Raw genomic sequence first — 15598 nt, 5'->3', positions numbered from 1 at the left:
AGGAGGCGGCTCCTCCGGCCAGTTCTGACCTTGCTCCCCCCCCCACAGACATTGACGAGTGTGAGGACCCAGATGCCTGCAGCCAGATCTGTGTCAATTACAAGGGCTACTTTAAGTGCGAGTGCCACCCTGGCTACGAGATGGACACCCTGACCAAGAACTGCAAGGCCGTCGGTATGGACACCGCAAGGTGGCGGGGGGGCGGCGGGCAGGGGAGCAGCTCTGAGGGAGTCCAGGAAGCAGTGTGCTTCACATACGTGAGGTGCAGGTGTGCACACCTGCGTATACACACACAGATGGCAGGTTGCACACAGGGTGCTCAGAGTGTAAATACTCAGCCCGCACACGATGCACTGTGCATGAACACCCACGCAGACGCTGCACAGCGCCACCCGGTACGGCCCACAGAGTCTGCACTCGCATGACACACAGTGCCAGACACAGGCTGGACCGTGCTGGCTACGTACGGTACGGGCAGCCCATACAAAGAGCAGGCCACGTGCAGACCTAACGTTGATCGTCACGTCAGCCAACGGAATTCACTTGTTTTATTCAGTTCTTTACACTGAACACCTAACATTGTTGTAGGCACTAGGGATTCGGCAGTAAGCAAAACAGACATGAATCCCTGTCTATCCTCATGGGACTTACACTCCAGTTGGTGAGACAGACAAGAAATCAGAAAAATAAGTACAGTGCATGGCAGATGGTGATGAGGGTTCAGAAGAAATATAAAGTAGAGAAGTTATAGTTTTCGATAGAGTGGTCAGGAAAGCCCTCACTGAGAAGGTGACATTTGAATAAAGACCAGAAGGAGATGAAGGAGTGAGCCATGCATTACCTGCAGGAACCAAAGGCAGCAGCATGCCTGCTGTGTTCAGATAAGAACGAGGAAGCCAGGGAAGCCAGGGCAAGGGGCATAGGAGGAGATGAAGTCCAAGAGGTGACTTGGGGGCAGATCACAAAGGCCTTCGAGACCATTCTAAGGGCTGACTCTTGGTTTCACTGTCAGTCAGGGGGAAGGAAGCCTTGTGGGTTCAGAGTAGAGGGACAGGGTGTGCCTTACATTTTAACCGACTTCCTCTGGCGGCTCTGTTGGGAATAGACTGTCGGGGCCAGGGGAGGAAGCGGGGGAACTGCTGCAGAGGTCCTTGCCGTCAGCCAGGAGAGAGGTGATGGTGGCTTGGATCTGGGCCTTGCGTGGGAATAATGAGAAGTGGACAGTATGAAAGTATGAATATATTTTGAAGGTCAGGATTTATTTTGAAGCAGCAGGATTTGCTTATGAATTAAATGTAGGATGTGAAAGAAAAAAAAGGAGTCAAAGATGACCCCAAGGTTTTTGACGAACTAACTGGAAAAATAGGATTGCTATTTATGGAGTTAGGAAAGACGGTGAGAAAAGCAGGTTTGGGAGAATATTAGATTGATTTGGACATGTTAAATTTAACAAAACTGTTTAGATATCTAAGCAAAGTATTGTGTAGGCTGTTGGATATATGAACCTGGAATTCAGATGCATGAATACCCATTCTATAGGTTATAACAACACAGCAGCTACAATAATTGAGAAGTAGCTCGTAAACCCAAAACATATACCACCCAAACTGCACAATGTACAACACATACATTAGCCCATCACATGTAACATGCAACCTGTTCTTACCCCCACATGGGACAGGTGTGACACAGAACCGGGATTACATACGTTCAGTGGAGACAACATACAATGGCCCATGAATACACAAACGCCTACGTGTGAATATCTAAAGTGCAGTTACACAAAAACTCAAATCATAAACACACAGGGTTCCTGTCACAGTCACAGCTCTCAGTAAAAATCACCTCAAGGTACCCTGTAACCCAGCTCCTGCCCTCAGGAAGATGAAGTGTCTTTGCTCTCATTTTGAGGTGAGGAAAATCACAGTTTGTCAGTGGCAGAGCTGGGCCTTGAATCCAGCTTTCCTCCTTTCTCCTTGTGCTTAGACCTCTATTTTTCCATGGTATCTGTTTGTCCCACACCTTCCCTGTCACCCCAACCCTGCTTTGAAATAATCTCCATCACTACACACAGGTCACACACCCAGCCCCAGGCCCCACCTGGCTCTATGCTGGTCCTACCCTGTCCCCAGAGAGCACATTAGCCTGGCACAGATGGACAGTGACAGGAACCAGGTGGCCTGCAGAAGTGTCAGCTGGAAAACAAGAGGGGGAGAAGGTACAGGCAGCTCCAGGGGCAGGTGTTGCCATTCAGTATTGCAGGTGCCTGAGAGTGGCCCGTTCCACCTGAAAACAGGCTGGAGGAGTGGCGGGCTGTGCGAAGTGCTAGGCCCTCATAGGCCTGGGGGACAGTGACCCGCCCCATGGAGTAGCCAGGAATGTCTAGCTCACTGAAGATCTTCCTAAAATCTAATCCTAAATCTAAAAATGGGTTTGTGTATACACGGGAGGTTGTGTGTTGTCCCTTTGCACGTATATAATCTGTGTCATATTATACACATCCCACCCCTGCTATTGGCTGAGAATAAAGTGCAAACTCTTCCCCTGGACCACAGGATCCTTTGTGATCTGGTCCCTGCCAGCATCTGCAGATTCATCTCATGCCAATACACTCTGTATAAACTAAAGACTCACAACGACCTCCTTGAGTCTCCTCCCTCGAGTCTCACCCCTAGCCCTGAGGTCCGTGCTCCATTCTGCAGCCTCAGTCATCTTTCTAAATCATTTAACGCTCAGGTTGCCCCTTCTTGAACACTGCAGTGGGGCCCAAGCAGAAGAGGTGGCAGCTGCTGGGGAGAAATGCATTCTAGGTAGAGGGACAGCTTGAGCAAAGGCCCCAAGGCAGCAAAGCTCTGCCGTGGCGAGGTGATGACAGGTAGTCTGGTGGCCGGAATCAAGGTGTTAGGGGGGGTGAGTGATGAGGCTGGACAGGGAGCTGGGGTCATGCTGCAGAAGGCCTTCCGTGCAGGCCAGAGGAAATGGGGAGTCATCAAAGATTTGGGGGGAGTTTGAGTGCGATTAAAAGAATAAAAACCCCTCTGTTACACGTGGTGCTTTGCATCTTATGCTTTTTGTACCCATCATTTCACCTGCTTCTTTAACCTGTGAGGTAGGAGTCGTCACCACTTTTTACAGGAAATGAGGAGTCCCCCAGCAAACCAGTGGCAGAGCCTTGGTCTCCAGATCCCCCGCCTCTTGCACTGACCCTTTCCCTCTCAACACCCCCTGCATGGCAGCTGGCAGAAGCCCATCCCTAATCTTCACCAACCGGCACGAAGTGCGGAGGATAGACCTGGTGAAGCGGGACTACTCGCGTCTCATCCCCATGCTCAAGAACGTCGTGGCGCTGGACGTCGAAGTTGCCACCAATCGCATCTACTGGTGTGACCTCTCCTACCGCAAGATCTACAGGTGAGTCGAGGCCTGGGTCCTGCAACCAGGCCTGGGGGGGCGGGGCTGGGGCCAACAAAGAAGGAGAGGAAGGGTGGCCTCTGCACCCCTTCTGCCTCTATATTTCCCCAGGACAGAGATGGGGCTTAGGAAGGCATGGGGGATCACAGCGGTTGTGGAACTGCCAGGACTTCTCCACCTGCGGGGCCTTCTGGGACTGAGGACTTGGATGGGCGAGCAGCTTTGAGCCCCACACATGGGGGCTTTGACTGACCTCTGGCGGCCTGATGGGGCAGTGCGAGACACAGGAAATGTTCAGCCAGGGCGGAAAGGAAGAAGCCTCTGTCTGGGCTTTGGTAGGGGTTTTCAGAGCAGCTCACGTATGTGTGTGTTGGATGCTGGGGACTCAAAGATGACTCAGACCTGGTCCTGCCTGGAGGGTCCCACTCAGAGCATAGATAAATCCATTGTGATGATCGTGAGGGAGAAGTATAGAGGAGGCCTCTGACCCAAACTGGCGGTCAAGGAAGTCTTCCTGGGTGGCACTACCGGCAGTCCAGCCCCTCACACCACAGTCAGTGGACTCTGGCGCTTGGGAAGGCTCCTCGCACACACAAGGAGGTTCTCTCCTGGGAGCCTCTGCGTGCCCAGGCCCCCTTTCTTTGTCCTGAGATGCACTTGGCAGGACTGCCGATGACCAGGCACTGGGCGGACTGTTGAACGAATGGTGGATGGATGGATGGAAGCAGTGCGAGTGCTGCTCACTGACAGTTCGATGCCTGTCACACCCCAGCACACACAGACACACTCACTCACGCTCGCACACCCAGAACCAGCTTGAGTAGCGCCTGTCTGATGGTTGCGACGGAAAGAGGCAGGATTTGAGGATGCCCTGGGTATGGAGCTGTGGGAGGAGGAGTCAAAATGAATTCCCAGGTTCACTTTGGGAGTTTCAGTTTCTGGCTTGGGAGGTTTCGTGGACGGTGGTACCGTTCTCTGAGATGGGAGCAGGGGAGGAGTTTCGGGTGGGAGGTAGGCAGTCTGTGTGGCTGAGAGGAGGGGAATGGGGATGAACAGTCTGGGATGTGTTGAGTTCAAGGTGTCCATGGGACGTCCGACGGGGGCCAGTTGGCTTTATAGTCTGGAACTTAGACAGTTGTCAGGATCAGAGGGTCAGAGCTGTGGATGGCCGTGGGCACTGTGGAACTAATCACCCAAAGAGAGGGTATATGGAGAAGAAAACCTTGGGAAATAAGGCATTTGGGAGAGAGAAAGCCCTGCTAATTTTGCCTCCTGAGTGTCAGCTGTACTGTGGCCCCTTCTGTCCATTCTTACTGCCTCAGCCCTTCTGCACACCCTCTTCGTCTCTCACCTGGATGCGGTCACAGCCTCCTAACTGGTCTCCCTGCCTTCATTCCCTCCTCCTCCAACCCCTCGCATATTCTGCAGGTGCCACAGTGATCTAACATGCCTATCTGGCCATGTCCTCTGACCTGTTTAGTTACCCCTCCACAGTGAAATCCTGAGCCTTTAGCGTGGCATGCAGAGCCCATCAGGATGTGGCCCCTGCCTACACTTACTTCCTGTCTTACACCCCACCTACCCCACTCCACCCCCACCGGATCCTTCACTGTTCCAGAACACACGCCTCGGCATCTGCACATGCTGTTCCCTCTGCCTTCTGTTCTTTGTGTTCCTGACAAACTGGTCCTTCAGGGCTCAGCTACAAGGCTTTCTCCAGCCCTCCAGGATGATGTAGTCTCCATTTCTCTGCTGCTATAGCCTCTGATACTTTCCGTAATCACAGTGTATTGGTGTAATTATCTGGCTGTAAATTTCTGTCCCTACTAAACTGAGCTCCTCCAGTCCAGAGACTGTGGCTGACTCGAGCCTGTATCTTTACCCTGGTGGCCCAGGGAATGTGTTGAATGGAAATTAGCCAAGTTCCTCTCCAATGCGCTGCTGTGGCCCAGAGGGAAGAGAGAGGGGAAGGGCGGCTCCAGATGGGCCCGGGGTGGGGGGGGGGTGGCACACCTGCCCATGCCAGCCCTGGTTGCTCCTAGCGCCTACATGGACAAAGCCAGCGACCCGGCAGAGCAGGAGGTCCTCATTGATGAGCAGCTGCACTCTCCAGAGGGCCTGGCAGTGGACTGGGTCCACAAGCACATCTACTGGACCGACTCGGGCAACAAGACCATCTCAGTGGCCACAGTTGATGGCGGACGCCGCTGCACTCTCTTCAGCCGTGACCTCAGTGAACCCCGGGCCATTGCCGTCGACCCCCTGCAAGGGTGAGTGTTCCCACCCCAAATTGCCCTAGGCGCTCAGTCTTCGTGTGTCTGTCACAAGAGCTACCTTGAGGGCTTTGGAAGGCCCTGGGCCACCCAGACACAAGCCACAGGGAAGAAAGTCCATGCGGGCCCCTCAGCCTGTGAACCCCTGACCAAGGGTCCCTTGTGCATTGGTCGCCAGGGTGCTCCCAGGACTCTGCTACTCTCTCACCATATCATAGAACCAGAGCATCTCAGAGCCGAGTAGGGTGCTAGAAATTGCCTGGTAGACGCTCCTGGGGCAGGAAGTCTTCCCTCAGGCTGCTGCGCGCTGCAGGTGGGCATCTGGCAACTGCTCACACTTCCAGAGACAGGAGCTTGTTACTTGTCATACGGCCTGTTTCATTTTGGGGCAGCTCTGCCCGTTAGAAAGTATTCTTTTGTTTGTTTCTTTCTCATATTCCCATATCTGCCTCTCTTCGACTTCCTCCATTGGCCTAGGAGTTACCTCTAGCATGTCTACTCCCTGCCCTGCAGGACAGCCAGCAAGATCTGAGGACTGAGGTTACTGGGTCAGCTCTGCTCCAGCCTGCCCACCTCCATCCCCATCCCTGTGGCCCACAGCCTCTGGGCCCCTCACCCCCCAGGCTGCCCTGCTCTGCCCTACTCTGCCCAGGCCTCCATATCAGGGGTAGGGATTCTGAACAGAGCAGGACTCCCTCCCTCCCTCCCTCCCTCCGTGGGGATGTCCTGAGATGGCATGGTTTTTAAGCAGCTGCATCATATTATGTTTACCAGGATCACCAGCTTCTTCCTGCTGTTGTTTCCTTAATTGTTAAGCAGGGATAAGAAAACGCTCTTCTTCCAGTGAGGGCAGCCGGGGGTGAGGCTGGCCACCTGAGAGGGTGTGCGTGGCCTTGGGAGGTGACCGACAGCTGCTGCTTAATAGGCATGCACAGGTGCATCCAGGCACTCTGCAGACAACTGAGTCACCTCGTTTAACCACCACCTCAACCCTGTTCTCCGTCTGCTATCACACAGACCTGGGGCTGCACCTGCCATGTCCCCCAAACCATATAGTTACCCCCAGCCCATTCCTGGTCCATTGTGGCTTGGTCAGGGTCTTGCCAGGAAACCCACTGCTCACTCATTTTAAGATAATTTAAGGCCGGTTAATAAAGGGACTATTTACAAAGGAGCGGGTAAGGTCTAATGCACTATCCTGGACTAGTAACAGGTAACAGGCCTGAGGGGCAGGAGCAGGGAGGGTTACCCGAGTTGGGAAGGAAAGAGCGGGGTAGAGAGGGTCACCTTTAGGGCATTAGCCAGCTGGAGGCACCTTTGTAGGGGGTAGTTAGGGGAATAGACATCCTGACCTCAGTCTCTCCCCTTCCCCCTCCGATATTTTGCTGAATACAACTGGGAGCCAGACGGCTAGGGAGCCCAGCCCATTGATGTGGTTCCCACATGCGCCAGCCTTTTGGTATTCAGAGCAGAATGGCGATGGGATCCAAAGTGGCAAATGGAAGGGATCCACAACAACCACGCAGCCCCCTAGCCTGGAGCAGGCCTTGGCTTGACACCAGGTTTCAGCAGAGGCATTTTGGGAAGGATTAAGCACGCGAGCTTTAGAGTCCAACTTAATTTGAACTTGAATTTGAAGCCTGGCCTTACTACTTATTCACAACGTGATCTTAGGGAACTCAGCCTCTCTGAGCCACAGTTTACTCATCTGTAAAATGGGACTAATAATTATACCCTCCTGGGGTAATTGTGAGGCTACTTCGTTCAACAAATAGTAAATAAGGCCTATATGCCACACACGAGCTACCTGCCAGGTACAAAATGAGGAGTAAGGCAGATGAGGAGCCTGCCCTCAGTGGAGCATATAGACTAGTGGGGAAAACAGACAGTAAACAAATACGCCACATACTGAATGCATACATAAATAACTGATGGTGTGAGCACCCTGGAAGGAAAAAACAGGGTGTTTTAAGAGTCAATAACAGGGAGAACCTATTTACATTGAGGGTCAGAGGAAGGTTCTCTACTGAAAAGATGTTCTGAATGGCAAACAAGTTGGGGCAAAGGCCTTGGTGCCCTGAAGGATCTAAGAGAAGCCCTGGGGGCGGGTGTGGAGTTTGTAAGGGAAGTGGGCAGTGGTGGCAGAAGAGACAGCCAGAGGGGTAGGCAGGGACCTAGTCATGCAGAGCCCTATCGGATGTGGTAAGGATTTGGGATCTGATTTTAAGGTCAATAGGAGAAACGATCATAAAGTTTAAACACTGGAGAGTAATAGGTCTTAAAAGTTATCACGAGAAAACAATTGTAGCTATGCGTGGTGCTGGATGTTAACTAGCTTCTTGTGGTGCTCATTTTGCAACAGCAAATCATTATGTTGTACACCTGCAACTAGTGTTATATGTCAGTTATATCTCAATTTAAAAAAACAGGTTAATGACAACTTATTTCCATTTTTAGAAGCTCATTTTGCCTGCTCTGTAGGGATTGGATTAGAGGGGCAGTGATTACTGCATTTGTAAGTACATGAGATGAGGCCACTCACCTAGTAAATACTCAATAAATGCTCAAGAAAAAAGAGAGAGAAGCCCTGGACAGAGTTCTAGCTGTGTGACCCTGGCTAGGTCATCGGCTTTCTCCTCTGTCAACCAGGAAAGTAAGAGGGTTGACAGGGCCCTTCCCTTCCTGCTCTGGCATGCTAGGGCTGGAGCTGGAGCTGCTGAAGTGGGACAGATGGGCTGACAGGCTGTTCCGCCGGGGTCAGGTGGACTCGGGGAATACAGGCTTCTCCAGGCACTCAGATAAGGCGAAGACCAACACGCCTGCCAATGCTAAGGTTTGATGGCTTCCATGAACTTCAGAGGTCTTTCCAGTCCTCACGAAGCATAATCTTCAATATTCAGAGGGCCACTGAGCCCTTGTGACCCACACCACCCCAATCATGTCCCCTGACAAGAAGCCCATTGGGTTCTTCTCTCTTCTAGGTTCGTGTATTGGTCTGACTGGGGGTACGAGGCTAAGATCGAGAAGTCTGGGCTCAACGGTATGCACCGGCAGACACTGGTGTCAGACGGTATTGAGTGGCCCAACGGAATCACCCTGGGTGAGCCCTGCCTTCCCCGGCTGGGGGTCCTGTTCTAGCGCCTGGTGCTGACCACTGCCTGGGGCTCCATGGGTCTTGTTGCTGTGTCCCCTTATAGTGCCACTGCCTGTGTTTCCTGATGGTTGCCCTGGGCTGGCCTCCTTCTGAGGCCCGGCCTGGAGATGTGGGCAGGGAAGGGGCACAGAGGAGCAGAAATCCAGGCTGTGGTCCCAGGCTCACAACCCGATCCCCTTGTCCCTTTTTCCTCCTCAAGATTTGCTGAACCAGCGCTTGTACTGGGTGGACTCCAAGCTGCACCAGCTGTCCAGCATTGACTTCAGTGGAGGCAACAGGAAGATGCTGATTTCCTCCCCTGACTTCCTGAGCCACCCTTTCGGGATAGCTGTGTTTGAGGTGAGCTCCGTGAGGGGAGGCATGGCCCCATCAGGAAGCTGAAGCCTAGGAAAGGCTGTTCAAATAGGATGACTCCCTGAGACTCGTCCAAGTGGAAACAAAGGGACAGGGAAGCTTGACTGGCTTGTTTGTACACAATATGTGAGCTGTCTGAAAACAGAGGCTATGCAGCCCCTTGTCCACCTGGCAGCCTTTCCTGTGCTTCCTCCCCAAGGCCCCTCCCTCAGAGCACTTCTCACAGGTAAGTTGCCAGACCAGGTACCCTCAGCACCCAGCACTGTACCCACGTATACAGAAGGTACCCAATAAAGAAAGGGAAAAGGAATACACATTTCCTTAGTATTATTTACTACTGGAAATGGCCTGAGAGATGCTATTCAATTCAGCACACTCTCACTGACCTTTGCTGGACTCTGGGGTCATAGAAGTGAATCAGACATCATCCCAGTCCTCAAGAAGCTCACAGGAGGGTGAAGAGTCAAGACCCTCCTGTGTTCTGACCCTAACAACCTTTCTCCTTGGGGAATGAGGAAGCCAGAAGCGACCAAGTTCTCACACACCCATACCTCTTCCCCAAATCTAACTCTGCCACCAAGGGGAGGGAAAGCAAGGGGACAGTGGCCTGTGGTGGGCATTGGCAATATTTGCTTGGAGTGACATCACCCAGCACAGCTCTGAAATTGTGGGCAAAGCTCCAGCTCCCAAGTCCAGCCTCTGCTTCAAAAGACAGGTGTGTTCAGACACGTGTTTGTGCTTGTGCGTATATGTGGCATGTATGTGTATGTGCCTGTGTATACATAAATGCGTCTGTTTAAAAATATGCATTCCTGTATGTGCTAGTGCTTGTGAGTGTAAATATGCATACCAGTACTTAGACAAGTTCATTTTAGGTACAAGTGTGCCTTTGGGTGTGTAGATGAGCATGTGGGTATGTGTCTAGATCTGTACATGAGGCTGCACGGTTGTACCTATAAATGTGGATTTGCCTACAGGTACACATTTAGGCTTGTATGGACCAACCATTGGATGTGTATGCATGTATACCCGGAGGCTGTAGGAGGCCCCATAGGGGTAGTGCTCACCAGATCATACATCCTCTCCAATCTTGGTCCCAGGCCCTAGTAATGGTAATAGCTACAGAGACCCAACCTTGGTTTCTGCTGAACTCCAGGAAGCAGGCCTAGCTCAGCCTTAATGAGCAGTCTTCAGGCCAAAGCACTGAATAACCCTCTGAGACGGAAGGGAACCAGAGCATATGCCACAGATCAGAGCTGAGAGTCCCACTATGAATCTGTGGACAAGAGAGTTCAGGGGAGAGGCCAGAGCAGTTCTTGTGACTATGGTTTGAGGCTGAGCCCTCAGGCTGAGGTCATGGGTTTAAGCTCTAGGCTTCCCATCCTCTGTATGTGTACCCCACAGGACAAGGTATTCTGGACAGACCTGGAGAATGAGGCCATTTTCAGTGCAAATCGGCTCAGTGGCCTGGAAATCTCCGTCCTGGCTGAGAACCTCAATAACCCACATGACATTGTCATCTTCCATGAGCTGAAGCAGCCAAGAGGTGAGCCTTCCCCAGGCCCAGGTCCCCTGCCCACATCCCCTCCCTCTAGTAGGCAGGCTGTATCCACATTCATGTCATGTCTCAGCATCCCCAGAAGTAGTGGCAGCTGTCCCTGTCATTGGTGGACTGCCTTGCTGTCACATATTTTACTTCATTTTGCCTCCAGCTCTTGGTGGACTAAGGCTGGGTAGAAATAAATACATATACAAATGTCCCATTTTTGCCAGTCTTACAAAGTATGGATATTACTGTTCTCATTTAACAGCTGAGGAAACAGTAGCTCGTAGAGGTAAAATAACATTAGCAGGTGGTAGAGCTGAAGCCTAAACATAGGCCTGTCTGATTCCAGAGCTCCTTCTGCCATAAAGGAGCACATTGCTTCTCATTTGCTATTTGTTCGTACTTTGCAGTGGTATAAAGTAATGTATCCTAGGGCCATCAGTAAGTCAGCTTGCTGGTTGGCAACAGATGCCAGGAATCCTACAATTAGGTTGTCTCTTCCTTTGTCACTAGGATATACTCATTCTAACTGTAATGGGAAGGGTGAAGGTGGGAAAGCAAAAAGGGGTAAGGAGATAAGGTTGGTGCCTGATTCTAGATTAGAAATTTAAATAAGAAAGAGATATGGCATGTGGCATAGAGAGAAAAAAACATGGACTTTGGAGTCCAACAGACCTCAATTTAAATTGTCTCCAAAATTACTAGAGGTATAACTTTGACAAGTTTATTCTCTTTGAGCCACAGTCTTTTATCTGTTAACTTGGGCATAACACCCCCCACTCTGAGTTGTCATCAGCATTAAATGAAAGTGTGGGAATGGACTTGAGGACATGGGGAGGGGGAAGGGTAAGCTGGGACGAAGGGAGAGAGTGACATGGACATATATACACTACCAAATGTAAAATAGATAGCTAGTGGGAAGCAGCTTCATAGCACAGGGAGATCAGCTTGGTGCTTTGTGACCACCTAGAGGGATGGGATAGGGTGGGAGGGAGGGAGACGCAAGAGGGAAGAGATATGGGGACATATGTATATGTATAGCTGATTCACTTTGTTATAAAGCAGAAACTAACACACCGTTGTAAAGCAATTATACTCCAATAAAGATGTTAAAAAAAAGAAAAGGAAGAAAGAGTGGGGATAAAACAGCAGGTACAGTGACGGAAGGTGCCCAGTAAAAGTAGTAGAGAAAGCGTTTTGATTTAGCTGACTGGGAAGGGCCTCGTACGTGGGGGAGGGAGAATCTGGCACATCCTGTCTGTGCCCCAGTACTCTCTCTCCCCATCTCTCTCTGTGCCATTAGCTGCAGATGCCTGCGAGCTGAGTGCCCAGCCCAATGGAGGCTGTGAGTACCTGTGCCTTCCTGCTCCTCAGATGTCCAGCCACTCCCCCAAGTACACTTGTGCCTGTCCTGACACAATGCGACTGGGCCCTGACATGAAGAGGTGCTACCGAGGTGAGCAGAGCTACAGGGAGGGATGGCTCCTGGCAATGCCAGACCCCTTCTGCTGAAATTTTCCTTGACTTCTGGAAAACCATGAGCGCCTGGTCTTCCTCCATCTTCTCTGGCTACTTGTTGCCTTCGCAGGCTCCTCTTCTGTACCGACCTTGAATGCTGGTGTCCCATAGGGTCCCTCCAAGGCTTTCTCTTCTCACTCCCAAGAAAAATGCACATACACATACAACATTTTAAATTCAGTTTCAGAGGGATCAGGAATCCCCTGAAGACCTCAAATTAAGAAACCTTGCTCCCCATGGCTTTGATTACTATGTATATGCAGGTGACTATGATCTTGCCTGTTTCTCACCCAGAACTTAACACACTGTCTAGCAGCCCTTTTGTGATATGATTGGGACGAACAGTCAGTTAATACTTCAACCATATAAATTTATATCCATCCTCCAGTCTTGATGAAGGCACGAGGCCTTTTGTTTGAGCATAAGTCTGCTGCAGCATTCATGATTTCCAGGTTCAATTGTTTAAAGTGGAGTGAGAGGGCTTCCCTGGTGGCGCAGTGGTTGAGAGTCCGCCTGCCGATGCAGGGGACACGGGTTCGTGCCCCGATCCCGGAAGATCCCACATGCCGCGGAGCGGCTGGGCCCGCGAGCCATGGCCGCGGAGCCTGTGTGTCCGGAGCCTGTGCTCCGCAACGGGAGAGGCCACAGCAGTGAGAGGCCCGCGTACAGCAAAAAAAAAAAAAAAAAAAAAAAAAAAAAAAAAAAAAAAAAAAAAAAAAAAAAAAGTGGAGTGAGAATTTGAACCTAATAGTGTACCAATATACATGCAAACTGCTTCTAGATTTATATAATTTCCACTCTTCCCAGTCTTTTATCGTGGGCTTACCCACACCTAATTTTACAGCATTGTCCTCATGACTCATCTTTATCAAACTGAAATGCAGTATAAACACAGACAAGATGCTTGGCATTCAGCTAAAGTAAAAATCATAGCCCGTTCAGTAGGATTAGGGAAGGAATTTGAGCTGAGCCATGAGGATGAGTTCATAAGTATACTTCATTGAGACAATAATTTAGGCACTAAAACAGCAAAATTCTTTGTCCAGTAACCTTCATGATATTTCCCCCGCAGCACCTCAGTCTACCTCAACTACGACATTAGCCTCCACCACAACGAGGACAGTAGCCGACACCACCAGAGCCCCTGGGACCACCGTCCACAGCCCCGCCTACCAGAACCACAGCACAGAGACACCGAGCCTGGCAGCAGCGGTCCCAAGCTCAGTTAGTGTCCCCAGGGCTCCCAGCATCAGCCCGTCTACCCCAAGCCCTGCAACCAGCAACCACTCCCAGCACTGTAAGGAAATGAGTTCTGCCTTCTTTCATGACACGGGAGGGTCCCACGGAAGCCAGGATCGGGGAGTCTGTGGGAAGAAGTGGTCATACCAGAGCTAAATATTGACTGTCTTCAAGGAGGAAGCAGCGGGAGGAAGAGTGCCAACACACAATTTAGGAGTCATAGGTGCTCCTACCTTATAGAGGGTCTTGAGGGAAGCTACTTCCTACCTCTGAGCCTCAGTTTCCTCACCTACAAAGTAGGATAATAATAACCCTTCCCCTACCTGCTTCGCAAGGTTGCCATGAGAGACAGAGGCATCCGTGTAAACAGAAGTGCTCACGCACACAGCCTCTGCTGACTCTGATAGTGTGTCTGTGTCACACGTTACTGACGTGTATGAGGGAGCATCCCTCAGATTTGGAAGCTTCAGATGCCCTGGTCTCAGTTCTCAGCACTCTCTATAGGTTCCCCATATAGTAATATCCATAACTATGGTCTGTTAGTGCCTCTCTGCAAACCCTGGGATGAAAATAATTAAGTTCACCGCTTATTAAATCATCGGGAGCAATAATTGTCACTGCTAGAAATGTTCTATCTTATTAACCAGCAAATACCTTTTAAATTGAGTTACCTGCTAGGCAGAGTTCATTTAAGAGGATAAACTATCTTTTAAATTTTTTCCCATATGTGCATGGCCCAGAAACTAAGCAGCGGGGTAGCACCTTAATAATCAGGCCCATCTTGCCAGCAGGAGCTGGATTTTCAGAGTTGAGCGCTTACCCTGAAGTTCGGAGAAGCAGGTGGGTCGCGTGTGAAGTCCAGTTCCTTTCACTTGGGCCGAGCCTCCAACCAGGGGGTCTCCCCACTGGCTTCAGCATGCTCTAGGCTTTAATATCACTGTCCTGTGTTTGCTTGGGACCCGGAGGGAGAGGAGAATGGCATTTCCACAGTAAACCTTGTAAGCAGTGCAGCTCTTTTCTCCCCTTAATAATTAGGTTCCCTTGGAGTAACTTGGAGAAACAGACACACTGAGAGGATAGCATTTGGGCCGTTGCCAGGAGACAATCATCTCCTCTCTTGGAGCAAATGATAGCTCCTCTTCACACTTCAGAGGGCTATCATGAGGATCCAAGGGAAAACTGCTTTTTAAACTAAAAAGTTCTGTACAGATGTTATAATGAAGATGAGTGTAAGAGAGTGAAAAAGATGGCACAACCTACTTTTAAAAATATATAGTACGGGCTTCCCTGGTGGCACAGTGGTTGAGAATCTGCCTGCCAATGCAGGGGACACGGGTTCGAGCCCTGGTCTGGGAAGATCCCACATGCCACGGAGCAGCTGGGCCCATGAGCCACACCTACTGAGCCTGTGCGTCTGGAGCCTGTGCTTCACAACAAGAGAGGCCGCGATAGTGAGAGGCCCGCGCACTGCGATGAAGAGTGGCCCCCGCTTGCCGCAACTAGAGAAAGCCCTCACACAGAAACGAAGACCCAACACAGCCAAAAATAAAAATAAATAAATAAATAAATTTATTTTAAAAAAACAAACTGATGATGCAGATGGACAGACAGACCACCGGAAATAAGAGAGACAAAACAACAGATACTGGCTGAAAAAGGCAATTGCCCCAGGTAGTCAGCAACATAAAGACCTAAGGGCTCAGCCCCGAGCTTCCTACCACTCAAATACTGTGGAAAGGGTAAGGGATTTAGGTCACAAATCCTGGGTTTGAATCCCGGCTCTGCCACTTCTCTGTGGGTCCCCAGAACCCCAAGAAGACTCAATTTCCTCATCTGTGGACTGGAGATGACCTCTGTCCTGATAAGATCTGGAAAGACTAAATTATTAAGCAGTAGCCGGGATCATCATTCTGGAACCCCCGGGGGCAAGAAGCAGTTGGGTAGTTTTTACTGCTTGAGGCCGGCAAGGACTTGGGACTCACAGTGATGGAGCATCCTTCTGCTAATGTTTGTGTTTTGCAGATGGGAATGAAAGTGACAAGATGGGCTCAACGGTCACTGCTGCTGTCATTGGGATCATTGTGCCTATGGGTGAGTGTGGCC

At 50.7% G+C, this 15598-nt stretch overlaps 1 protein-coding gene across 1 annotated transcript in view; it reads left to right on the top strand.

The window, feature by feature from the left end:
• LRP8 (LDL receptor related protein 8) overlaps positions 1-15598 on the top strand; it is a gene marked incomplete at both ends in the record, with an annotated part of 77034 nt that overhangs the window by 54217 nt on the left and 7219 nt on the right. The window contains 9 exons of the mRNA XM_082612136.1: positions 49-174; positions 3237-3411; positions 5454-5681; positions 8666-8784; positions 9038-9177; positions 10597-10738; positions 12042-12194; positions 13329-13553; positions 15518-15586. Coding sequence (XP_082468262.1) covers positions 49-174; positions 3237-3411; positions 5454-5681; positions 8666-8784; positions 9038-9177; positions 10597-10738; positions 12042-12194; positions 13329-13553; positions 15518-15586 — 1377 coding nt within the window. The remainder of the gene's footprint in view (positions 1-48; positions 175-3236; positions 3412-5453; positions 5682-8665; positions 8785-9037; positions 9178-10596; positions 10739-12041; positions 12195-13328; positions 13554-15517; positions 15587-15598) is intronic.

The sequence above is a fragment of the Mesoplodon mirus genome (assembly GCF_964341445.2).
Source record: "Mesoplodon mirus genome assembly, chromosome: 3".
Classification (NCBI taxonomy): Eukaryota; Metazoa; Chordata; class Mammalia; order Artiodactyla; family Ziphiidae; genus Mesoplodon; species Mesoplodon mirus.
This window is presented reverse-complemented; position numbering and strand designations above follow the sequence as displayed.